At 40.0% G+C, this 27,107-nt stretch overlaps 1 protein-coding gene across 3 annotated transcripts in view; it reads left to right on the top strand.

The window, feature by feature from the left end:
* LOC124721554 (glycine betaine reductase ATRR-like) overlaps positions 1-27,107 on the top strand; it is a 314,803-nt gene that overhangs the window by 191,193 nt on the left and 96,503 nt on the right. For all 3 annotated transcript variants that reach the window (XM_047246588.1, XM_047246590.1, XM_047246589.1), the window contains exons 10-14: positions 3,533-3,729; positions 3,843-4,034; positions 9,902-10,102; positions 20,691-20,829; positions 20,935-21,082. In XM_047246588.1, coding sequence (XP_047102544.1) covers positions 3,533-3,729; positions 3,843-4,034; positions 9,902-10,102; positions 20,691-20,829; positions 20,935-21,082 — 877 coding nt within the window. The remainder of the gene's footprint in view (positions 1-3,532; positions 3,730-3,842; positions 4,035-9,901; positions 10,103-20,690; positions 20,830-20,934; positions 21,083-27,107) is intronic.

Raw genomic sequence — 27,107 nt, 5'->3', positions numbered from 1 at the left:
GGGCTCATCTTAAGCAAATGTTTTATTCCCATGAGTGGCTGCAAATATCTTCAAATGCCAGATGGAATGGAATGGCAGGAACTTTATTCAATTTTAGCAATGTCAGCTGTTTCTTAATACCACTGACCTTAGTGTCTATATCACTAATCTTTGTCGTGATGTGTGAATTGAATTGGGGCAATACCACTGCATTTTCATTTGTAAAGGAAAATCAAAAACAGAGTCCAGCATTTCTGTTTTTGCTTTGCTATGCTAGCTTCAGCCCCATTCTCATACATGAGTGTCTGGATGATAATTTTGGTACCACCAATGGCCATAACATATGACCAGAATTTCTTTGGGTTTTGGGAGTGGTCCTTCAATAATATGCTGCTACAATAGTAGCTGAAGGGTTCACACATTGCCTTCTTTAGAAGTTTCTTGTGTAAATCTGAGCCATAGTTCTTCTACATACTCCTCTCCAGAACTAAATGTTTCGAGTTCCTTATTGAGGAATGTTTTAGTTACCCTTTGTATTTTGCTAGCCATTGTTGCTACAATTGCCACATTATCATGACACCAGTTTCTATGTGGACACACTCAAAGACGTCATATCTATTTGTTGCTATTAGATCCACTATATTTCCATCATGAGTGGGCTTCCAAACAATCTGCTTTAGATAGTTCTCAGGGAATGCATTTAGTAATATTCTTCAGGAAGTCTTGTCAAACCCATCTCTATCAAAGGGGTAATTTTCCCAGTCTGTTGTTAGACAGTTAAAGTCTCCTCCAATGATGACAGTATGATTGGGAAATTTACATACTAGTGAACTTTATTTTCTCCAAAGTTTTTGGTTATATATGGAGGTGAGTTGGTGGCCAAAAGAAGGATCCAGTCATAAGTTTATGACAACCCATGATAGCGCTCCTTACCAAGACAATCTCCCAAGCAGTTTCAGTATCTGTCTTGGAGGATTTTAGTTTCTTGTCTACTGAGACAAATACACCACTTCCATCTACAAGGTGTGTTTTTTAAGTAAGTACTATTTTGAAATAAAAATAAAAGAAGTAGACATTTATAAGTAGTTTCGTTTTTACATAAAATCCTGTACTTTAATGTCCTTTTCTACATAATCCCACCAATATTAAGGCACTTAATGTACCATACAACTACCTTTTGAATAGCATCCTTGTAGAAACCTTGCCACCTGATTAGGCAAAAACTGTGTAAAGCACTTACAGTATTAACCACTACCAGTTGATCGCACTTTGAAGTACATGCTGCACTAGTCACTGCTTAGCTTCCCACAACTGCCACTGCAACCAGAGGGCTGAGGTCCAGCAAAGGATGTATTTATGTTGTGAAAACAGCTTCTCTCAGGCTCACTTGTTACTTGCTCTTGTACTTGCTATTCAGTGTTCTCATGTACTCGCTGGCCAGGGCTTATGTATTCTGTAATTATCATTCATAATGTGAAGTGTGACTGGATAATTCAGAACTGTGTATTTGTCTTAACAAGGATCTTGTACAGTCAACTGCTATGAGAAAGATATGTATTCATTCCTTTATTAATGTTATTAGTACTAAGAATAAAAGATAATTATCTGACTTTATGTCAATACAGCATTGTGCTCCACACTTGCATCAACCAATTGATGGTTGGTTGGTTGGTTTGGGGAAGGAGACCAGACAGTGTGGTCATCGGTCTCATCGGATTAGGGAAGGATTGGGAAGGAAGTCGGCCGTGCCCTTTCAGAGGAACCATCCCGGCATTTGCCTGGAGTGATTTAGGGAAATCACGGAAAACCTAAATCAGGATGGCCGGACGCAGGATTGAACCGTCGTCCTCCCGAATGCGAGTCCAGTGTCTAACCACTGCGCCACCCCGCTCGGTCAACCAATTGAGATCCCACATGTGCATAAGACCAAGTATAACAGCACACTTCTTGACACTTGAGGAAATTCACCACATAATGTCAAAATCATGCAGTGTCTGTTCTCTCTCACTTTTTCATCAGTTTCCTGCATCAAACCATCATGTACATTCATACAGCCATCTTTAAAACCTCTTACCCATTACCATATCATCTCATCACACATAATGTTTCTCCATACACTTCACTGACCTGATGATGAACTTAGCCACTTTCAGATCTTCAGCAGTAAGAAAATGAATCACAGTGCATGTTTCACGGACAGCAGGATTCTCAGTCGATGGAGGCATTTCACGTACTCTCAACCAAATATATAAGCAATGAATACTGGTGGGAATTATTTAGAAAAGTAGATTAAAGTCAGGCTTTCATGTGAAAATAAAATTTCTAAGGAAACTCTACTTGTGTTATGTTTATTTCAAAACAGTGCATACTTAAAAAAAAACATGCATTGTACTATTACCCTTGTCTTTTTGATATACACTTATATTTTCCCCAAAAGTCTCACTGCTATCAATTTTGGGTTTTAACCAGTTTTCTGTAGCTAGAATCATGTGCAGTCCACTGTTTTTTAAAGTGTAGTGGCATTTTGTTGCAATTACTTTAGCAGTTAATCACTAAGATTTTAATACCTTTGCCTGTAGGTGGCATTTCTTTGAATCTTTTATCAATACTTCCTGGGTAGCAGCCTTTGATGTGTGGTGTACATGTGACACATTTAGGAGGACCCTACAGTTTTTAACCTGATGGTGCAAGCACAGAAAGTCACAGCCCAGTTTGTCACTGAGCCTTCAAAGTCTCTGGTTCAATCTTTCCATTTGACTCAAGACCAACTGGGGACAATGCTGCAAATTTTATTTAATTCATAAGGTAAATACAGTGAGCAAATGTGTGTGTGTGTGTGTGTGTGTGTGTGTGTGTGTGTGTGAGACGCTGGAATGAACTGAACGGTTCTTTCATTAAAGTAGTAAAAGGTCACTGTCTGGAAAAACATAGATATTGTTTTTAATTTTTGAAATGTTTAAGTCTGCAATTTGTAGGCATAACTCATTGTTTCACATTATATTACTAATAAATATCCCAAATAGGTCATTCTATGTTTTATACTCTACATTACCAACATATGGTATCTTGTATGAACTTGTTGTTATCTTATGCTTTGTGTACATCATATGATTTAGAGCTCTGAATGATATTTCCTTCCTTTTTCTCTTACTGCCACTGTGATATTACTTTCCAATTTCCAGTTTTTCTTTAGTTTCAAAACTTAATTTCATGATTTACCATTTTATTGTTTTGAGCTGTTCTTAGTTTCACCATTTATTGCAGTAAGTTAATGCTACAGTATATTTCTAATTCTTTCTTTTGTTCTTGACTATATGCAGGTGTTAAATTCTCCTTAGTTTATTTAGCCACATATAGAGAGATTAACATATGAAGATGAAAATAATTTTGCTGTCCTTACTGTCAGCACCTATGAGGTATATCATTGCTGCCAGAAAAATCATAACAATCAATTCACAGATGATAGCAAATACTGTAGCAATAAATAAAATAAGATACCTGCAATCTTTCATTAACTTACTGTGTGACATTTATATTATCAATCTATTTACAGGCTGTTGAAGCTGCACTTTTGGAGTTGCCCATGGTCAACAGTGGATGTGTACTAGCACTAGGAGAAGAAGGCTCTGATAAATTTCTTGTTGCTTACATAGTGCCAGAAGGTAAAACTTCTCGTAAAGCAGTGAGAGCAGCTCTGAAGAAAAGGTTACCATTTTACATGATACCATCAAAATTCTTCTTTCTTTCGAGGTTGGTTGCAGTGGATATCTGCTAGTGTTCTGTTGCTTGAGATAAATATTCACAGAGATTACATAAAGTAGTAGTATTATTGTTATATTTTTGATTTTGTATTTTTTATACAGTACACCGATTGTGGAAGGATCAGGGAAATTAGATAAGAGAGCATTACCAAAAATTGATGTAAATGAAGACTGCAGTATTGATCCACAAGATCTTCCATCAACACCTATGGAGCATCTGATTGCCAATATATGGTGCAACATTTTAAGAATACCAACCATTGATGTCCAAGAAGACTTTTTCGACTTGGGAGGGTGAGTAAATATCTTATTATTTTCATTTCTTAGTACACCATTTATTTATTTAAATTTTTTGCATGTAGCTGTCAAGATGAAGACTTTTGCAAATGTCATACATAATTTCAGTAATAAATTAATATAAATAACACATACAGTAATGATATATGTATTCATCTTAATATTCTTAGTATATTGCATGTTGCAACCCAGGTCCTGCAGCTTAGAATTCACCGAGTAGATACACTTATTTATTAGGAACTCTTTTAACTCACTGTGGAACACCTTTGCTTCACAAGTTTTCAAAGTATGCAGCAGCTTGTTGAACCATGTCTGCCCATTAGTATAAGAACAATCAACAGTTATTTTTAATGTTGTCCTCTTCCTGAAGCAGTTGCCCTTACTCCTAGTGTCATAATTCTGTGTATCACTACATTCTTATACATTGTTTTTGTTATTCACAAAAATATAATAAATGTATACAAATCTAAGGAATATATTTTGTTAAATATTTATGTTGGACAAAGGTTTCACAACAGGACACTCTGAACCTTAGTCCATGTATTAGCCTAACTGCTCATTTATGTAACAATAGTATTCTGTTCAGGTATAGGTCTGCTTCACAGCCTCACAATTCATACCATAGTTAAGAAATGCATAAATTATTCCATAGTGTATGATTGGAACTATTTTTGGCAGTTGGCTTACTAGATACAAGCTACTGATGATTTTGTCGCATACAGCATTAATGTGCTTTATCCAATCAAGATTTTTGTCCAGATTAAACCAAGGAAATTAATTTTACCTGTTTCTACTGATGTAAAACTATATATGTTGTTTATTTCAACCTCATGAGAGCTGGTTGTTTGAATATTAGTATGTGGACTTTACTGATTTTAGTGGCTAGACATTGGTGTAGAAAATACATGGTTACTTCTGTTACATCATTAGTTGCAACTTACTGTAATGACGAGTCTTTCTAAAAAAAATAGGAGGAGGTGTCATCAGCATGGCTTACTAGATGTGAGTTGAAAGGTTGTGTCATGCCACTGACATAAACCAAGACCAGGAAGGGACCAAGGATTGACCCTGTGGCACCCTCTGGATTACTGTATCCCTAAAATATGGGAAATTATGATGTTATCTATTTTGCATGAAAATTTAGAGCACTGCTTACAGTTCGTTAAGTATGTGGACAGTAACTGCATAGATGAGTCTTTGATGTTTTATATCTTCAGTTTCTCAATGAGCGGCCCATGGTTGACTGAGTTGACGGCTTTGGTAAGATCTAAGAATATCCCTGTTGTCCTCATTCCTTCATCTAGGAGGATGTACACTTTATGGAGAAATTTAGTAACTGCAGATGTTGCACAATGATCTTTTGTAAAGCCATGGTTTCTGCCAGTTAACAATTTTTTGTGTAAAATAAACATAGATCTGAGAAATGAATATCATTTCGAAAACCTTATTGAAGGTAGGCATCAATGTTTGGCGGTAGTTTGAAGTTTCTTTTGTAATTCCCTTCTTATGCACTGCTTTAACAGTGCTTATTTTTAGACTACTAGTATAAGTGTTTTCACCAATACTACAGTTTATGAGGTAACTTAGTGGTTTAACCATTTCTTTTAAGCATTTTTTAACTGCAGCATTCAATGTACCATCCCATCCAGCTGAGTATTTGTTCTTTAATGTGAAGATTATCTTACTTATTTCACTTTCCTTAACCACCTCAAATTCAAAATCCACTGTCTGAGTGATGTGATTTGATAGCTCTCACTGCATGTCTATAGTCTTTGACAGGTTTCCTGTTGGTAATATGAAATGTATGTAGTGCTCTTGTGTCTTTTGTAGTATTAAAATTCTGTGCAATGCACTGTAGTTGAAAGAATTTATCTGCTGTCATCCTCCATAAGCAACAGTACGGAGCATGGAAGAGCTTACTTTTTACCAAAATTAGCCTATTCCATTTTCATATGGAACATGGCAACAATGCCTGCATGCATGTGCTAATGTCTTATATCTTATTATTAAGGTCTCTACACTAGCTTTAAGAAAGGTTAACATTTTATTTTTAAAAAGAGAGAGCTAAGAATTTATTGACTCTTTTCATAAGGTTAAATTTTTATCAGCTTTGAATGTATGTGCAGTACATCCGCATATATACTCCACAGGGCATTGTGAATTAGAATTTTCATCCCTCTCTTCTGCCATTCCCATACATTTTAATGGTTTGTGGCAACAGATCTCTAGACTGCCTCTTCTTGTGCAAACAGCCACTGGACCTGTGAACATCTTTGATACCAAAAACAGAAGAGCTACATGCCCTCACAGAAAATAACAGCTGTAGTTTCCCATTGCTTTCAGCCATTTTCACTAACAGCACAGCAACACAATGGTGGACTCAGTTACAAGGTCAGATCAGTCAATTATCCAGACTGTTGCTTCTGTATCTACTGAAAAGGCTTCTGGCCCTCTTCAGGGTCAATATCAAACCTTCCTGGTGGATTAAAACTGCATACCAGTACTCATATCCAGAACATTGCCATTCATGAACAAAGTTTTTATTAACTGAGCTATCTAGACCTGGATAGTTAAGTTAATGAGATCATTTCCCACAGAAAGTAAGATTCCAGTTTCAATTGCTCTTCCAGCACACAGTTTTAATCCAGCAGGATGTTTGGAAACTGCACACACACACACACACACACACACACACACACACACACACACACAGACAGCTTCAGTTTGAAAGATGAATTCTGGAAACATTCAACATTATTTTGCAAGAGTGTTTGTCTTTACTACCAGTTATGTATGCTTAGTTTACCCAATCAATACCAAGCAAACTAAAGTCACCCTCAATTACTACACTAACATGGGGGTGTTTAAACTACCTTTGAATGACTATGTGATTGATGTGTCTGTTAAAATGTTTGATATTTAATAGTAACTTTAGAATTTCCAGTACTACACTAACACTTTTATTCATATGGAATCATGTTTGGAGTGATATTCTCCATCCATCATAAATTTATGTCCTGTTCTAGCTTCATCAATGGAAAATCAATACTAGTTCTGTACTTTTTATTTAAGAAGGTTGTCATGCTTGTTTAAAGGTGAAATTCTTACTGTGAGTTTGTATGTGATGAGATGCTTGTTTGAAAACTGAAATTAATGCTTTCACAAACCACCAAAATATTAATATTTTATTTGGCTACTCTATGTAAGTATCATTGTTTTAAAGGCCTTATATATCGTTACTTTCATACGTGTAAGTAATGAGGTAGTGTGGTTGTTAAGACACTGACCCTGTATTCAGAAGGGTGGAGTTTGCTCTATGCAGTTTAGGGTTTCTGTGGTTTTCCTAAATGATTTCAGGCAAATGCTGGGATGGCTCCTCCAGCCAGACCACGGCTGTCCATTTTTACTATCCTCATAAAACACTATTATGAATTCTATATATGTATATTTTTAAATATTTATTTTCATTGCATTATGATGGAAAATCCTGTATCATCATGAAATGATCCCTGGATGAATAAATAAATTAATTAATTCTGTAGAAATATTCAGTTATTATTCCAAATCCACCATCGCCCATTACTTTTGTCCACATGAGTTCACATTGATTCAGTTGTGACCTCACTAGTTGTGATGTTTCTGCTTGTTGCTTTACATATTCCAGTTCCTTGGGAAATTAATCTGTCAATCTGATATTTTTCCTTATGTTCCTGACAGCTTCCCTACATTCTGTTTCAGGTTTAAAATAATTTTTCCCTAATATTCTGTGAGGATGACTGCTTTCGTGGACAGAGATTAGTGAGATGTTGGGGTTTTAACCTGAGGATCTAACAGACCCATCCTAAAAGAAAACACCATGTACATTCTACACATAATCAGCCACCTAAGTAACCACTTCTATAGCACACAATGCATGCTTGGTCTAACCAGTGCAGTACAACAAGTTTCCATCTCTAGTGCAATTGGTGACTATACAGGTATACTCCTCACAATACTGACAAAGTGTGCAGTTTAGAGCCTACAGTTAGCTTCTGGCCAGAGTATCCTGATCAGTATTTCAAACAACACTCCAAATGAACAGCAGTGCCGAGGCCCCATGAGCTAAGCATCTGTTTGCATTACTTTTGACAGTCTCTGGAAATAACCAACAATACCCTCAGATTTTGTGCATTAATTGACCTAAGAAGAACCATCAGATGCCTAACATTCAAACTGCTTACTACTGATTTCTTTGTTACCCCCTTTTTTAAGCATAGTCCTCAACAAAGAAGATGTTCCAGATAATGGAATGACCCAACAGTCACCATTAGGTGACAGTTTAGTGTCCAAATGAGGTTGTTACAGACCATGTCTGGCAAGAAATGCCATGTTTTGCAGCAACAGAAGACCACCCTACCACTCTATCACTGGTGCAGCTCAGAGTACTCCTAGGAAGGCTTTTAACTGTTGTCAACTTGTCAGTGCTGCTTCCAACTGTTTACAAACAGCAGTCATCTCTTCCATCGTGCACCCACAATACCCACAATATATCTATTGGTGAAAGTGAGATGCAAAACTAGCTCTTTCAAATACAAAAGCAGTTGAAAAATTAATAGAACTTCTGAAAACAGTAAAAATTTGCTGTTCACTTCTGCATGGAAGTACATAATAAACTAACAAAACTAAATGCTACACCCAAGCTAAGTACTGTGGATGCTGTAATGGACACAGGTAATTACTAGCTATTTTCTATTTGAAAACATATGATCTAACGAAGTCTTGGAGACTGGGTTTGGAGTTTTTAATCTCTATCTCTGGCCTTAGATACACTTGATGTAAGATACATGTGTAGTGTAATAGATGTCCAGGGAATAATCCCATTCTCAGCAAAGACTATTTAAGCAGGTCTGGCATATTGTTCTCAGGAAGTGAGATAATACAGCTTCTCAATTCTTAGAAAATTGTGAGAAGTGATGGACATGAACATTTTCCCTGAGGAAATCTCACAGGAAGAAATTATGTACTGAGAAATCCGTCATGTGAGATGATCATATGCAAAAAGTATTTTCTGTGGCCAGTGTGCCATCCTTCCATGAGCCTGTCATGTATTTGTGAATGTAGACTTTCCTAGCATATACTACTGATGAAAAACCCATGGGTTTCCAGCTAGGTGTTAGTCTTGAAAAACCTGACATTTTGATGAGTGTTGTACTCTCATATTCGTCATCTCCAGGGGAAGTGTTGAGATGCACTATGTGCCTTTCTATTTATACATGAGGGGTATCTACCGCCTTCCCCTGGGGCAAACACTGTGCTATAATGCACACTGATGGTGGGGGAGGGATGTTGTGCCAAGGCTGGGAGCTGTGATCAGTTCCATTTGTGGGTATTCTTGATATACCAGACATTCTGGCCTTGCTCTTGAGGTACTGCTGCTAATGCAGGATTCCCCATTGAACTAAGCTGATGGTGGTCATCCCTTTTGATGAGACTGTGGGGAACCTTTATTTCTATTGATTCCCTATTGTACTCTACCAGTAGCCATTCACTCAACACAACACTCAACACAGCTTAGTGTTTTCAATATCAAAGGTATGTTCTTCATTGAGGCTGTGCACGGCCACTGCTGATTTCTCTTTTTGCCTCAGATGCACAAATATAATGTGTTCAGCACAGCACTATGAAGTACAGTGCTGCATTTGCCCACTGTAGTTTATTGATTATGAAGTAACCTGTTTTTGTTGGAAGCACATTCTGTAGATCAAGGGTAGACAGAACTATATGGTTATTTGTAAAATTAATTGTCTTGTTGGATCTTAATATGTGTTATTATTTCATTCAGTTCTCTCTTTTAACAACAAAATGTTCTTTTTCTGTAATATTAGGCATTCACTCCAAGCAGCACGCATATTAAATGAAATGAATCAGAAACTAGGAGTCAATTTAGTAATGAGTGACTTATTTAAACATCCAACGGTTTCATCCATGGCAGCCTTTATTGAAGACCCTGAAACAGTTAATGGAGGTGATCCAGTCCAGCTTGATCTGGCTGCAGAAGTTGAACGTCACAGTCAGGGGAAAGATATGTAAGTATTTTAAAGTGATATATATATATATGGTTATAATAGAGGGAAACTTTCCACGTAGGAAAAATATATCTAAAAACAAAGATGATGTAACTTACCAAATGAAAGTGCTGGCAGGTCGACAGACACACAAACAAACACAAACATACACACAAAATTCAAGCTTTCGCAACAAACTGTTGCCTCATCAGGAAAGAGGGAAGGAGAGGGAAAGACGAAAGGATGTGGGTATTAAGGGAGAGGGTAAGGAGTCATTCCAATCCCGGGAGCGGAAAGACTTACCTTAGGGGGAAAAAAGGACGGGTATACACTTGCACACACACACATATCCATCCACACATATACAGACACAAGCAGACATATTTAAAGACAAAGAGTTTGGGCAGAGATGTCAGTCGAGGCAGAAGTGCAGAGGCAAAGATGTTGTTGAATGACAGGTGAGGTATGAGTGGCGGCAACTTGAAATTAGCGGAGATTGAGGCCTGGTGGATAATGGGAAGAGAGGATATATTGAAGAGCAAGTTCCCATCTCTGGAGTTCGGATAGGTTGGTGTTAGTGGGAAGTATCCAGATAACCCGGACAGTGTAACACTGTGCCAAGATGTGCTGGCCGTGCACCAAGGCATGTTTAGCCACAGGGTGATCCTCATTACCAACAAACACTGTCTGCCTGTGTCCATTCATGCGAATGGACAGTTTGTTGCTGGTCATTCCCACATAGAATGCGTCACAATGTAGGCAGGTCAGTTGGTAGATCACGTGGGTGCTTTCACATGTGGCTCTGCCTTTGATCGTGTACACCTTCTGGGTTACAGGACTGGAGTAAGTGGTGGTGGGAGGGTGCATGGGACAGGTTTTACACCGGGGGCGGTTACAGGGGTAGGAGCCAGAGGGTGGGGAAGGTGGTTTGGTTTCATAGGGATGAACTAAGAGGTTACGAAGGTTAGGTGGACCACGGAAAGACACTCTTGGTGGAGTGGGGAAGATTTCATGAAGGATGGATCTCATTTCAGGGCAGGATTTGAGGAAGTCGTATCCCTGCTGGAGAGCCACATTCAGAATCTGATCCAGTCCCGGAAAGTATCCTGTCACAAGTGGGGCACTTTTGTGGTTCTTCTGTGGGAGGTTCTGGGTTTGAGAGGATGAGGAAGTGGCTCTGGTTATTTGCTTCTGTACTAGGTCGGGAGGGTAGTTGCGGGATGCGAAAGCTGTTGTCAGGTTGTTGGTGTAATGCTTCAGAGATTCCGGACTGGAGCAGATTCGTTTGCCACGAAGACCTAGGCTGTAGGGAAGGGACCGTTTGATGTGGAATGGGTGGCAGCTGTTGTAATGGAGGTACTGTTGCTTGTTGGTGTGTTTGATGTGGATGGACGTGTGAAGCTGGCCATTGGACAGGTGGAGGTCAACATCAAGGAAAGTGGCATGGGATTTGGAGTAGGACCAGGTGAATCTGATGGAACCAAAGGAGTTGAGGTTGGAGAGGAAATTCTGGAGTTCTTCTTCACTGTGAGTCCAGATCATGAAGATGTCATCAATAAATCTGGCAGGCCTGGGTAACCAAGAAGGCTTCCTCTAAGCGACCCATGAATAGGTTGGCGTACGAAGGGGCCATCCTGGTACCCATGGCTGTTCCCTTTAATTGTTGGTATGTCTGGCCTTCAAAAGTGAAGAAGTTGTGGATCAGGATGAAGCTGGCTAAGGTAATGAGGAAAGAGGTTTTAGGTAGGGTGGCAAGTGATCGGCGTGAAAGGAAGTGCTCGATCGCAGCGAGGCCCTGGACGTGTGGGATATTTGTGTATAAGGAAGTGGCATCAATGGTTACAAGGATGGTTTCTGGGGGTAACGGATTGGGTAAGGATTCCAGGCGTTCGAGAAAGGGGTTGGTGTCTTTGATGAAGGATGGGAGACTGCACGTAATGGGTTGAAGGTGTTGATCTACGTAGGCAGAGATACGTTCTGTGGGGGCTTGGTAACCAGCTACAATGGGTTTGTGAATTTTAGGAAGAAGGTAGAAGGTAGGGGTGCGGGGTGTCGGTGGGGTCAGGAGGTTGATGGAGCCAGGTGAAAGGTTTTGTAGGGGGCCTAAGGTTCTGAGGATTCCTTGAAGCTCCGCCTGGACATCAGGAATGGGATTACCTTGGCAAACTTTGTATGTGGTGTCGTCTGAAAGCTGACGCAGTCCCTCAGCCACATACTCCCGACGATCAAGTACCACGGTCGTGGAACCCTTGTCCGCCGGAAGAATGACGATGGACCGGTCAGCCTTCAGATCATGGATAGCGTGGGCTTCAGCAGTGGTGATGTTGGGAGTAGGATTAAGGTTTTTTAAGAAGGATTGAGAGGCATGGCTGGAAGTCAGAAATTCCTGGAAGGTTTGGAGAGGGTGGTTTTGAGGAAGAGGAGGTGGGTCCCGCTGTGACGGAGGACGGAACTGTTCCAGGCAGGGTTCAATTTGGATAGTGTCTTGGGGAGTTGGATCATTAGGGGTAGGATTAGGATCATTTTTCTTCGTGGCAAAGTGATACTTCCAGCAGAGAGTACGAGTGTAGGACAGTAAATCTTTGACGAGGGCTGTTTGGTTGAATCTGGGAGTGGGGCTGAAGGTGAGGCCTTTGGATAGGACAGAGGTTTCGGCTTGGGAGAGAGGTTTGGAGGAAAGGTTTTAACGTCATTATTTCTTCGTCAAACAATTGTTAGCCCCATTTTCGTAATCTTTCACCACAACACCACTCCTTTTAATACATTTACACGTTTTTTCGAAATTTTCCCGAATTTCTCCGTCCTTTAACGTGTTTTAGCGGCAACACAACCACCTAACCTTCATGCACATCGCTGTCTACCAACACAAGTTCACCACAGGATCAACTTAACCAACACTTTTTCGCCTTTTTTCATACCAGATCTCTAGTTACTTTCTAGTTCACCCTTATCTCTCCCCACATATTTTTATCTTTCATTTTCATTTCAACCTCATGTTACACTTTCCACCTTCTAATACCATGTCACCCTCACAACACCCCCACAACGACCCCATTAAGTTTTATTTACATTCCCTCCGCAAACATGCCTTCACCCTAGCCAGATTACGCTCGCATATTTTATTTTCTCAGGCTTGTCTGACATTTGGCATAACCCCCAAAGGCCTCACACTTAAAGTTCCCATCTCTGGCTGCAACCCTTCTTTCCATCAGTCCCTATACCAGTTCCAAACTGAACAATCCATTGCCCTCACCCACCTAATCCTTCACCTACACATCAACTCAGCCAATGAACACACCCGTCAACTCCTATCCTTAATAAAAGTCCTCAATCTTTCCTCTCCCACATCCACACCGGCTATTCAGAGCGTCCTCCTACAGGCCAACCGCAAATTAGAACAGCATGCCACCCTTCACCTCAAAAAACTATCCAATCTCCTGGTTTCCCACCTCCGGAAAGGCAACTCACTCACCCTTCACAACCTTTCCAGCAAACCTCAACCACCTCTCATTGCACACAAACCCAGTCTCTCCCATCTACTCAGTCTCCCACTTCCAGCTCCACTCCCTCCAAAACCTCAAAATTCCAATCAACACAATCTGGCACCACAACACCCTAATTCAGTAGTTAACCTTTCCTCCAAACCTCTCTCCCAAGCCGAAACCTCTGTCCTATCCAAAGGCCTCACCTTCAGCCCCACTCCCAGATTCAACCAAACAGCCCTCGTCAAAGATTTACTGTCCTACACTCGTACTCTCTGGTGGAACTATCACTTTGCCACGAAGAAAAATGATCCTAATCCTACCCCTAATGATCCAACTCCCCAAGACACTATCCAAATTGAACCCTGCCTGGAACAGTTCCGTCCTCCGTCACAGCGGGACCCACCTCCTCTTCCTCAAAACCACCCTCTCCAAACCTTCCAGGAATTTCTGACTTCCAGCCATGCCTCTCAATCCTTCTTAAAAAACCTTAATCCTACTCCCAACATCACCACTGCTGAAGCCCACGCTATCCATGATCTGAAGGCTGACCGGTCCATCGTCATTCTTCCGGCGGACAAGGGTTCCACGACCGTGGTACTTGATCGTCGGGAGTATGTGGCTGAGGGACTGCGTCAGCTTTCAGACGACACCACATACAAAGTTTGCCAAGGTAATCCCATTCCTGATGTCCAGGCGGAGCTTCAAGGAATCCTCAGAACCTTAGGCCCCCTACAAAACCTTTCACCTGGCTGCATCAACCTCCTGACCCCACCGACACCCCGCACCCCTACCTTCTACCTTCTTCCTAAAATTCACAAACCCAATCATCCCGGCCGCCCCATTGTAGCTGGTTACCAAGCCCTCACAGAACGTATCTCTGCCTACGTAGATCAACGCCTTCAACCCATTACGTGCAGTCTCCCATTCTTCATCAAAGGCACCAACCACTTTCTCGAACGCCTGGAATCCTTACCCAATCCGTTACCCCCAGAAACCATCCTTGTAACCATTGATGCCACTTCCTTATACACAAATATCCCACACGTCCAGGGCCTTGCTGCGATCGAGCACTTCCTTTCACGCCGATCACTTGCCACCCTACCTAAAACTTCTTTCCTCATTACCTTAGCCAGCTTCATCCTGACCAACAACTTCTTCACTTTTGAAGGCCAGACATACCAACAATTAAAGGGAACAGCCATGGGCACCAGGATGGCCCCTTCGTATGCCAACCTATTCATGGGTCACTTAGAGGAAGCCTTCTTGGTTACCCAGGCCTGCCAACCCAAAGTTTGGTACAGATTTATTGATGACATCTTCATGATCTGGACTCACAGTGAAGAAGAACTCCAGAATTTCCTCTCCAACCTCAACTCCTTTGGTTCCATCAGATTCACCTGGTCCTACTCCAAATCCCATGCCACTTTCCTTGATGTTGACCTCCACCTGTCCAATGGCCAGCTTCACACGTCCGTCCACATCAAACCCACCAACAAGCAACAGTACCTCCATTACGACAGCTGCCACCCATTCCACATCAAACGGTCCCTTCCCTACAGCCTAGGTCTTCGTGGCAAACGAATCTGCTCCAGTCCGGAATCTCTGAAGCATTACACCAACAACCTGACAACAGCTTTCGCATCCCGCAACTACCCTCCCGACCTAGTACAGAAGCAAATAACCAGAGCCACTTCCTCATCCTCTCAAACCCAGAACCTCCCACAGAAGAACCACAAAAGTGCCCCACTTGTGACACGATACTTTCCGGGACTGGATCAGATTCTGAATGTGGCTCTCCAGCAGGGATACGACTTCCTCAAATCCTGCCCTGAAATGAGATCCATCCTTCATGAAATCCTCCCCACTCCACCAAGAGTGTCTTTCCGTGGTCCACCTAACCTTCGTAACCTCTTAGTTCATCCCCACGAAACCAAACCACCTTCCCTACCCTCTGGCTCCTACCCTTGTAACCGCCCCCAGTGTAAAACCTGTCCCATGCACCCTCCCACCACCACTTACTCCAGTCCTGTAACCCGGTAGGTGTACACGATCAAAGGCAGAGCCACGTGTGAAAGCACCCACGTGATCTACCAACTGACCTGCCTACACTGTGATGCATTCTATGTGGGAATGACCAGCAACAAACTGTCCATTCACATGAATGGACACAGGCAGACAGTGTTTGTTGGTAATGAGGATCACCCTGTGGCTAAACATGCCTTGGTGCACGGCCGGCACATCTTGGCACAGTGTTACACTGTCCGGGTTATCTGGATACTTCCCACTAACACCAACCTATCCAAACTCCGGAGATGGGAACTTGCTCTTCAATATATCCTCTCTTCCCGTTATCCACCAGGCCTCAATCTCCGCTAATTTCAAGTTGCCACCACTCATACCTCACCTGTCATTCAGCAACATCTTTGCCTCTGCACTTCTGCCTCGACTGACATCTCTGCCCAAACTCTTTGTCTTTAAATATGTCTGCTTGTGTCTGTATATGTGTGGATGGATATGTGTGTGTGTGCGAGTGTATACCCGTCCTTTTTTCCCCCTAAGGTAAGTCTTTCCGCTCCCGGGATTGGAATGACTCCTTACCCTCTCCCTTAAAACCCACATTCTTTTGTCTTTCCCTCTCCTTCCCTCTTTCCTGATGAGGCAACAGTTTGTTGCGAAAGCTTGAATTTTGTGTGTATGTTTGTGTGTCATTCCACGTGGGAAAAATATATCCAAAAACAAAGATGATGAGACCTACCAAACAAAAGCGCTGGCAGGTCGGTAGACACACAAACAAACACAAACATACACACAAAATTCTAGCCCTCGCAACCAACGGCCGCCCCACCAGGAAAGGGGGAAGGAGAGGGAAAGACGAAAGAATGCAGGCTCCAAGGGAGAGGGCAAGGAGCCACTCCAATCCCGGGAGCGGAAAGACCCACCCTAGGGGGAAAAAAGGACAGGCACACACTCGCAGACACGCACACATTCATCCGCACACACACAAAAATTGAAGCACCCAGAGGACATGGTCAAATATCAGTGTAATTTCAAATGATAAGAGTTGCAATTCTATATGACAGGTAAAAAAGATTAGCAAAGTGCCTGAGTGGTGTTTATGTTTTGTGTTGTTGTCATGCCTGATAGGGTATATAAGGGGCATGATCAGCATCAGTTGTCAAGTGATCACTGTAAAAGAGATGGACATGCCACGTGCTGGTGTGAGTTAGCTTTAGCAGCAATTAACAGAGTTTGAAAGGGGCCTCATTGTGGGTGTCCATTAGCATGGCTAGTTGAATCATGCAATATCCAGATTTGTGAGACATTTGGACATGGCAGTGACCTACGTTTCACTGCATGGGAATGTGAGGGCAGACACAGACATCATTAGTGTTCCAGTAGACCATTTCTGACCATCTCAAGGAAGGATTGCCATATTGTGCACCAAGCTCATTGCATACCCTTCACATCTGTGCCTGCCATCATGTACTGCTGATGAATGATGTCACAATGTGTTGTGTGATGAACTGTGGTTCTGCCCTATCCCAGTTGACCATCATCAACAAGTATGACGGCAACCTAGGGAGAGGTCCATTCCTTCCTATGTTCATGAGAGGCATAGAGATGTGGGGATCCATGGGGTATGAATTCAGGTCATGACTGGCAGGGACTGAGGAAGCTCTGATGGCACAATGGTACATTACAGCTATCTTGCATCCTCATGTATTACCTCATATGTAACAGCATCCTTGTGCGATTTTTCAACAGGACAGTGCACATCCACACATGACACTTGTCTCTGTGAACTGTCTGCATGATGTTGAGGTACTCCTGTGGCAAGGAGAATCCCCAAACCTGTTCTTGATAGAACATGTGTGGGACCATTTCAAATGTCAACTCTGTCCAAGTACCAGGATGAAGGATATCAAGAACTAGTTACAACAGTTGTGGGTCAGCTTGCGTCAGGAGAACATACATCAGATTTATGACACTCTTCCCAACCAAATCAGTGCATACATCAAGGCCAAAGGGGAAGCAATTTCATACTGATAAGTGAGCTCATACTACTACATCCTTTGTAAATTTGACTCAATATTGTAATCACTGAAATGTCAGATAACCTCTCCACTCACGAAGTTTCATTTCATTTTCCCATCCCCTTCTAGTTACTTCATTTTTTCTGTCAGGTGATGTATATGCAATATCTGTTAATGAACATCTTTCCTTGGAACAACATCCCACTGTTAGTAAACTATGTTATCATTCCTGTCTTTGTTGTCTATAAAATCTACATACTTTTTGAAAGTAATACACATGAGTTCCAAGGAAATCTTTTCAGCATTGATGTTATAAAGATGTAAATAGAATACATAGATGTAGTACTTTATTAGTGTTAAGACCAAATAGATGGATATTATTTTAGAGTCCCATTTAGAAAAATGAGTGGCTTTGAAGCATGAAATATGAACTATTATTTTCGTTGGTTATACAATGCAATGTGGCCAGTATTTACATCTTTGATTATTTCTGTTTAATGGATATTACGCCATGGTCTAAGGCATGTTTCAATGCCCAACATTTCATCTCTTAATGTTGCAAACATCCTTGTTTAAGTTTTAACATCATCTAACTACACTTTTATACCCTCTGAGGATGTATTCCGCATTGTGGGATAAAACGTTGGGCACTTAAAAATTCTTAGACTCTTGGACCATAGCCCAAAGCCTATAACACACAAATCACCAGGGACATTATTACAGTTGCCTTTCTAGTGTCAAATTGTTATGAAATTTCTTATTTGTTTCACATGCACATGTCTTTCTCACCATGCCATATGGAAGTAATTGTCACATGTCTGTGACCTCTGCAACCCTCATTTGTGATGAAGTTATTTCTTTTCCATTGACTCGTGGTATAGAAATATAACTGATGAGCTTCTGCACAACTGTACACTTTAACAAATATACATACCACCCCTAGACTACAATGAATGCCCAGTAACTGCACATGATTAAAGAAACTACAGCACTGCAAGCTGTACTGGAAAATATCAGCCTTATTTTGTACCAAGCTTCAAGAGAAAAATCAAAAGTATTTGCAAAAAATGGGCAAAACAATGATTCACAGGCTTATTCTTTTTAATATAGGAGTTAATAGCAAGTAGTAGAGAGAATCTGTAATAAAGTTCTTAGCAATTTAACATGACGATTGTTAGGAAAGTAGCTAACTAGGCAGTGTGAAGAAATTAAACACTGAAATGTGGATATTGCATTTTAATTTTAAATTTAAAAACTTGTTGTTTGTGGTTATCAGAATATTTATTACTGCCTAAGCTCGACCTTTCTGTTTGTTGGTTATGAAACTTGCTAGGTCTCCTTGTGTTTATAAGTACGAAATCTTTACAAAAGATATGTATGCTAATATTTATCAACTATGTGTCTAACTGCACCTATTTCGCAAAGGAATTTGACTATTTCTAGATGTCATTTTAATACTAACTTAAATAAACAATTGCCTAGTACAATGCACATAAATAAATAACCAAAAAATCTATCATTTTGTGAAATACTTTTGTAAATCCAGGCCTGTGAATCCCTGTGATAAATAAGAAGAAAATTCCATCCTGGAAGCATATAATAGTTTCATTGCTGCCCTGCTTTACATGTAAAGTGTTTAGGCTTTCTCTCACAAATTCAGAAGTAAAGAACTGAAACTACTAGTAGTCAACATCCATGTAATGCACTGTGATGGCATGTAGCTGGGATGTCCTAAGCAGGTCAAGGATAGGGTGTGATGGAAAGATGGCTTAATGTTCATCCTTTGGGGATCTTTAATCTGTAGAATAAAGTTCCATTTAATGCAGTAGGTCTCACTGAGCTGCAATAAATGTGAGCCAAATTTAGTAACAAGCAGTGATAATGTTTATAATCTCACGAGTACACATAGAAAAGCATGTAACCTACATTACAGGTATGGGATGCATATTTAGAGAGAATGGGGAATCTATTATCATCCAATCAAAAACATTGGAAGGGATGAATTTGGGGATTCAAGAGTGTTGCCTTGTGGTATCTCTTTTCAAATATGCATATACATCCATGTCTTCCTCATTGTTGTTCTGGGGCATAGAGGTACTTTTGATTGTAATGTTAGGTGATTTGCCAAGACTAAGTGGGAGAAATCATCCTCCAGAATGATAATACCTCTTAACATTTAGCATATGAAGTCAGCCAGTTCTTGCTGGATACTGTAAAGGAAATGAATGTGTGGCAATGTTTCTGACCCTTAACTATATTGAGCACATGCAGTTGATCTTCATCATTGTTCAGTTGAGCTTGTGCCCCTGATCACTAAGCAATACAGAAACTGTAAATTGTTATTGAATATAAGTGAATTAATTAATGGTATTTACTATTAGTATTGGATATAAAAGGCGGTTAGAAACAGTTTGCAAAGCTTGAAATGGTGGTGAAGACTATGTTGTGCAGAGAAATAATTGTTAAGAAAAAAATTCCATGTGTTGTGTTATTTCCAAGTTAATTAGCATATTAACACTGAAATTTAGTGTCAGTTGTTCTCATAGCATAGATGATGCACACAAGACTGCTCAGTATTTGGGTCAGGTTATTGCCATGCCATATCCAGATTTTGTAACACTCTCTTGTTCAGTTTTAGGAAACCAAACAAAAACACGTTGGTGACAATGTCTGGTGGGCCACTTGAATTTGTGTATGCAGTGGTCTGATTGGCTAACTTCAGTGCTAATTAATAAAGAAACAGTGCAGTGTGTCGAATTTTTTTCTTAAAAATTATTTCTCTGCACAACCTACCCTGCAACATCCTTGCAAGCTTTCCAGATTGTTTCTGACCACCCTCTATTTGGATGATCATATTTCTTATTAGAGCCTGACTGTAATCTTTTCACTCATTTTCTTTTTGTTAAACTGCAGTGTTATGTCAGTTATATGTATGCTGTACTTTTTGTTTTGTTTTTTATTTAAACTGGTTCCATTGTACATGACCAGCAATGTATTTTGATTTTGCGCATGCACAGAATGAATGTCACAAGATATCCATATGTAGAACACATTTTATTTACTTACAAAAATTCACTTTTCTTTTTCAAGAATGGACATAAGGCTTAGGGCCTTCTGGAGATCTTTCCAGCTTTCAGGTACTAACTGGAGACGTGATAAAGTGCTCCTGACTGGAGTCACTGGTTTTGTTGGAGCATTTATTCTGGAGGAACTGCTCCTGAACACAACGGTTGGTCATATACAAAAATTAGTAGTAATTACACTTAGCAGTCTTCGTATATCATATAAATGAACTAGTAATTAAACTATATGGAATACATTTTCCTTGTGTTAGGCTACTGTGTACTGCCTTATACGAGGTGCACCAGGAGTTACCTTGCTAGACCGTGTGAAAAAAACCTTGAATGAGTATGGGATTTTGAAAGGAGATAATGCCAGATTAATACAAGAGAAACTGAACCAGAATGTTATAACTATTGCAGGTGTGTTACTTTATTTATACTATTGTAATTATAAGTCTGTTGCTATGTGTATTTTTATCTGTTCTTAAGTCAGCTGTGCAATGAGTCTTTCAGGTGTGGTCAGTTTCCTAACAGACTGATATACTTGTTAGTGAAACAACTTTATAAAAATGATGTAAGAGATAATGTAGATAATTACCAGCAAGTTTATCTACTGCTAGTGTTTTGAAAAAAATTTGAGAAAGCACTGTCTGTAGGAGAGTAGTCTCAGTACACATTAGATAGTTAGTCAGTTAGTTAGTTACTTGCTTAATCAGTTAAATTCATGATAAAATTTATGATGTGGAACATGTCAACAGAACAAAAATAGGACAGTTTAAGGGTGTGGACAAAAAAACACAAGCACCAAAAACACAATACATTAACATGGCTAATATGTTGCAGAAAAACTGTTGGCATTCACAACAGCTTCCAGTCATCTTGTAATGCATAAATACAGGTGTTTTATGGTTTTCAAGCGAATCTTATACCATCCTTCTCGCAAAATAGTGGCAAGTTCAGGTAACAATAGTGGAGGTGGATACCAATCGTGCACCCTTCTCTCCAAAGCAGACCACAAAGGCTCATTAATAGTGAGATCTGATGACTGGCCATTCTTCTGTTTCTTAAAGAGGAGAAGAAGTCACACAATCCTTGGCAGTAATGCGACCTTGCAGAGTAACCTTGGGTCCCATGGAATGCCATGATATGGCTATCCAAATCATCACTGAACCCCTGCCATGTTTCACTCTTGGGATGATAAACTCAGCCAGAAGTTGGAAACAGGCCCCAACAAGACTCATACAACAGAATGACTTTCTTCCATTGTTCCGTAGTCCAGTTTTTATGGATTCAGCACCATGTTTTCCTGCCATGGGCATTTGCTTCACTGATGAGCGCCTTTAGAATTCCAGCTTATCCTGCAATTCCCAGCTTCTGGAGCTCCCTTCATGTAGTTTTGGTGCTGACAGAGTTTGTAAGTGTGGCATTCAGTTATACAGTGACTTTACTTTTGCAGCTGTTGTCTTCTTATTTGTCATCACAGTTCTCTTCAATGACCTTCTGTTACAGTCACTCAATCAACACTTTTGACCATGTTGTGCCGGCCAGAGTGGCCGTGCAGTTCTAGGCGCTACAGTCTGGAACCGGGCGACCGCTACGGTCGCAGGTTCGAATCCTGCCTCAGGCATGGATGTGTGTGATGTCCTTAGGTTAGTTAGGTTTAATTAGTTCTAAGTTCTAGGTGACTGATGACCTCAGAAGTTAAGTTGCATAGTGCTCAGAGCCATTTTGATCATGTTGTGACTTGGTGGTTGATGTTTTTCCACTTTCCCTGTATGCGGTATAAATCTTTGATAGGTTGTTTCTTGAAACACCAACCATTTTGGCTACCATGGTTATGGAAGCAAGCACCACACAAACACCAACAATTTTCTCATGTTCGAACTTGCTTACGTCGGACATAATGCACTCACAACTACACAGAACACTGTTCTGACCAGGACTGACACATGCAACATATTGAGAACATTGCACATTTGTGATCAAATACAGCAGCACAATCTGTAGGCTTGGCTAGCACATGCATTTATGTTCAGTTTTTTTTAAATATACATTTGAAAATGTTATCTATGAGACATTTTATTTCTGTGGATAGATTGTCAAAGAGTTTTATAGCTGCATATTGCACCCCATTTGTACCATAGTTAGATTCTTTAAAGGGCAATGCAGATCTTTTTTCCTTCTGGTGTTTTACTTGTACTACCTCTGCTACTCTGAAACTTAAATGGATTGTTGATAACAAATTTCATAAATGAATAAATGTACTGTGAGGCTGTAGTTAATATTCCCATCTGCTTAAAGAGGTATCACCAATATGTATGTAATAGAAATCCACACATAATCCTAATTATTTTCATTTACGCAATGAATACTTTTTGCATAAGTGAGGGTTTATCCCAGAATATTATTCCATACAACATCAGTGAATGAAAATACTCAAAATATGTTCACTTTCTGACTGCCGTAGCCCCAAAGTTGGCAATTATTCTTATGGAAAAAGTAGCTGAATCTAAACATTTTAGCAAGTCTGCCAAATGGTTTTTCTAGTTTAAGTTTTCATCAAAATGCATACCTAAAAACTTACAATTTTGTACCATGTTAATTATTTTTTGTTGGTATACTATATTAATAGGAAGTGGCATATTTTTGACAGAACGAAAGTGGGTGAACTGTGTTTTTTTTCCAAAGTTTTTGTGCAAAACCACTCAGCAACTTTCACAAAAACATAATTTACTATCTTCTCTGTTGATGCCTCTTTGCTGTGCTACACAACAATGTTTGTATCATCTGCAAATAGTCCTATTTCTACCTACTGATTCAAATAAAATGGCAGATCATTAACATAAAGCGAATACAGTAGTACGTCAATAATCAAACACTGTCAGATTCCCATTGTCATTTCTTCCCATGCTGATGATGTGATGTCCCTCTTTGTATTACTCAAATAGTCTAAGATAGTCTAAGGTACACTACTGGCCATTAAAATTGCTACACCAAAAAGAAATGCAGATGATAAACAGGTATTCATTGGACAAATATATTACACTAGAACTGACATGTTGTTACATTTTCACGCAATTTCCTGAGAAATCAGTACCCAGAACAACCACCTCTGGCCGTAATAACGGCCTTCATACGCCTGGGCATTGAGTCAAACAGAGCTTGGATGGTGTGTACAGGTACAGCTGCCCATACAGCTTCAACACGATACCACAGTTCATCAAGTGTAGCGACTGGCGTATTGTGATGAGCCAGTTGCTTGGCCACCATTGACCAAACGTTTTCAATTGGTGAGAGATTTGTAGAATGTGCTGGCCAGGGCAGCAGTTGAACATTTTCTGTATCCAGAAAAGCCCGTATAGGACCTGCAACATGCGGTCGTGCATTATCCTGCTGAAATGTAGGGTTTCGCAGGGATCGAATGAAGGGTAGAGCCATGGGTTGTAACACATCTGAAATGTAACATCCACTGTTCAAAGTGCTGTCAATGCGAACAAGAGGTGACCGGGACGTGTAACCAATGGCACCCCATACCATCACGCCAGGTGATACGCCAATATGGCGATGACGTATACACACTTCCAATGGGCGTTCACTGCGATGTCACCAAATATGGATGCGACCATCATGATGCTGTAAACAGACCCTGGATTCATCCGAAAGAATGACGTTTTGCCATTCGTGCACCCAGGTTCATCATTGAGTACACCATCACAGGTGCTCCTGTCTGTGATGCAGTGTCAAGGGTAACCACAGCCACAGTCTCCGAGCTGATAGTCCGTGCTGCTGCAAACGTCGTCGAACTGTTCGTGCAGATGGTTGTTGTCTTGCAAACGTCCCCATCTGTTGACTCAGGGATTGAGACATGGCTGCACGATCCGTTAAAGCCATGTGGATAAGATGCCTGTCATCTCGACTGCTAGTGATACGAGGCTGTTGGGATCCAACATGGTGTTCCATATTACCCTCCTGAACCCACCGATTCCATATTCTGCTAACAGTCATTGGATCTCGAACAATGCGAGCAGCAGTGTCGCAATACGATAAACTGCAATCGCGTTAGGCTACAATCCGACCTTTATTGAAGTTGGAAACGTGATGGTACGCATTTCTCCTCCTTACATGAGGCATCACAACAACGTTTCACCAGGCAACATCGGTCAACTTCTGTTTGTGTATGAGAAATTGGTTGGAAACGTTCCTCATGTCAGCACGTTGTAGGTGTCGCCACCAGTGCCAACCTTGTGTGAATGCTCTGAAAAGCTAATCATTTGCATATCACAGCATCTTCTTCCTGTCGGTTAAATTTCATGTCTGTAGCATGTCATCTTCGTGGTGTAGCAATATTAATGGCCAGTAGTGTAACTTTCCACATTCTGTTTCTTAAATAAGAACTAAATCAGTCATCTGGTGAACCTCATATTCCATAATAACTTAACTTCTCTAATAGGACATGATGACTGACACAATCAAATGTGTTTGTTTTCTGGAAATCGTCTTAAATGGTTAATTATGTTATTTTATGCTCATAACATGCTTTTTTTTCCTTCTTGAATTTCCATATTCTTTTATAAAAGCAGAAATGAAATTCAAATAATTTTAAAGCCCTCTAAAATGCTCCATTCGAGTCATGTGATGCCTGTCACGTCACTGGCTAGCTCACTACTCCTACTGTCATAAAGCTTATTCACAGTGATGTCTTGTTTTGGAATTTACGTTTCAGAAAATGGATTGCAAATGGTGTGTAATACCCCACAGTACAAACACATCCATAAAAACTCTAGAAAAATTGTTGTTAAGTGTTTCAGAGAATGAGAAGGTGCATAAAAATTGATTGCACTGTACTGGCAAAATACCACCACATCGATGCCGAAGTACTCTTACTTAACTAAAAAGCCTTTCACTATGAAGTTAACAGTAATTTACCTCAGAGATACACTTTCCCATTGTTACAAAGAAGGATAGCATCAGTTGATGAAATTAAAGTGTTAGTAAAAATTATCATTATAGCTGCTTCCTTCACACATCATTGTTAGCTCAGCTGGTAGAGCAGTAGACTGTCGAATAGTGAAATATGATATTCAGAGGTCCCTCATTTGAATCTGGTGTGCATTAGTATTTTAACCTTTATAAAACAAGTCGACACTACTTTCATATGAAAACCAAGTCACAATTACAAAACTTCACTATACCAATTAGAAACAGAGTATTATTGTGATTTCCTTGGCGTGTACATGTGCTTACATTTGCAAAAGGGGGGAGTGATCACACACATCATGTTCAAAAGATATTTTCTAGTTAATGTGACTACACACTTTTTACTTTATTAGAAACAATTTTTTTTTTAATCTTCATACTGTCCAGCTACGATCCTTATTGTTTAAGCTTTTGAAATTTCATCATCTTACATAAGATGAAGTTAAGTCTGCTTCAGACTCTGATGTTAGTTTACACTCACAAACAACACAGCACATACGTCTGTGCTACCTGCATGTTGTGCATACTTTATATTTTGTTACCTGCATACGTAAGATGAAGTTAAATCTGTTTTAGACACTGACATTAGTTTATACTCACAAAAAACACAGCACTTATGTTTGTGTTACCTTCATGTTGTACCTGCTTTATATTTCTCCTCATACAAAACCACATCATCCTACACGTCATTGTACTGCGGGAGTATGGTGATATCTTCACTACTAGCAGTGCATTCTAAAAAAGGTAATTGTTTGTAAACAAAGAACGTGCATTTATCCTCACTTGTCCATTTCTCAGACTAAGATTAATGTGAACCTACATACAATACAGCTCACCATCAAAACAACTGCTACAATGAGTTCTTCCTAGAGCTGTTTTCCTATTTTGTGTAAAAATGTGTGACCTTTCCAGGACTCAAGCCACATTCTTATTATCTGTAGTTATAAGTGTTGCACCACAGAGTCCATACTTCTCACTCTTCCTCTGCTGAGTATATTCTGGAGCAGAAATCAGCACTAACATTTGCCAAGAATAATTTTATTGTGCTTTGGGTTGTACATCATGACTGACAGTCAATACTCTAGATATAAGATATGAACGCATTTGCAAAAGTTCCACAATTGCTTAGTTTTGAATGGGTTTAATGATGTTGCAGGGAGTGGGGAAAACAATATCTTTACTTGCACATATCATTGCTCTAAACGCTTTTCATAAGATTTCCATTATCAGCCTTCACATAATTCCTTTCTATTGTTACTTAAAAGCTGTAAATAAATTTTCAAGCACTAAATAGCTAAACTGTTTGTAGAAAAAGCATGTAAAAACCTATTAACTATGGCTAACAGTCCTGTAACACATGTATAAATTCATCTTACTCCTAGTCTGTGGCGTCATCAGAGCAATCAGCCAGTAACAGAGCATTTTTGATTACATGACCAAATCTGGATATTTAATGATTTTTAAGGTT

This window comes from Schistocerca piceifrons, chromosome X (assembly GCF_021461385.2).
Source record: "Schistocerca piceifrons isolate TAMUIC-IGC-003096 chromosome X, iqSchPice1.1, whole genome shotgun sequence".
Classification (NCBI taxonomy): Eukaryota; Metazoa; Arthropoda; class Insecta; order Orthoptera; family Acrididae; genus Schistocerca; species Schistocerca piceifrons.
This window is presented reverse-complemented; position numbering and strand designations above follow the sequence as displayed.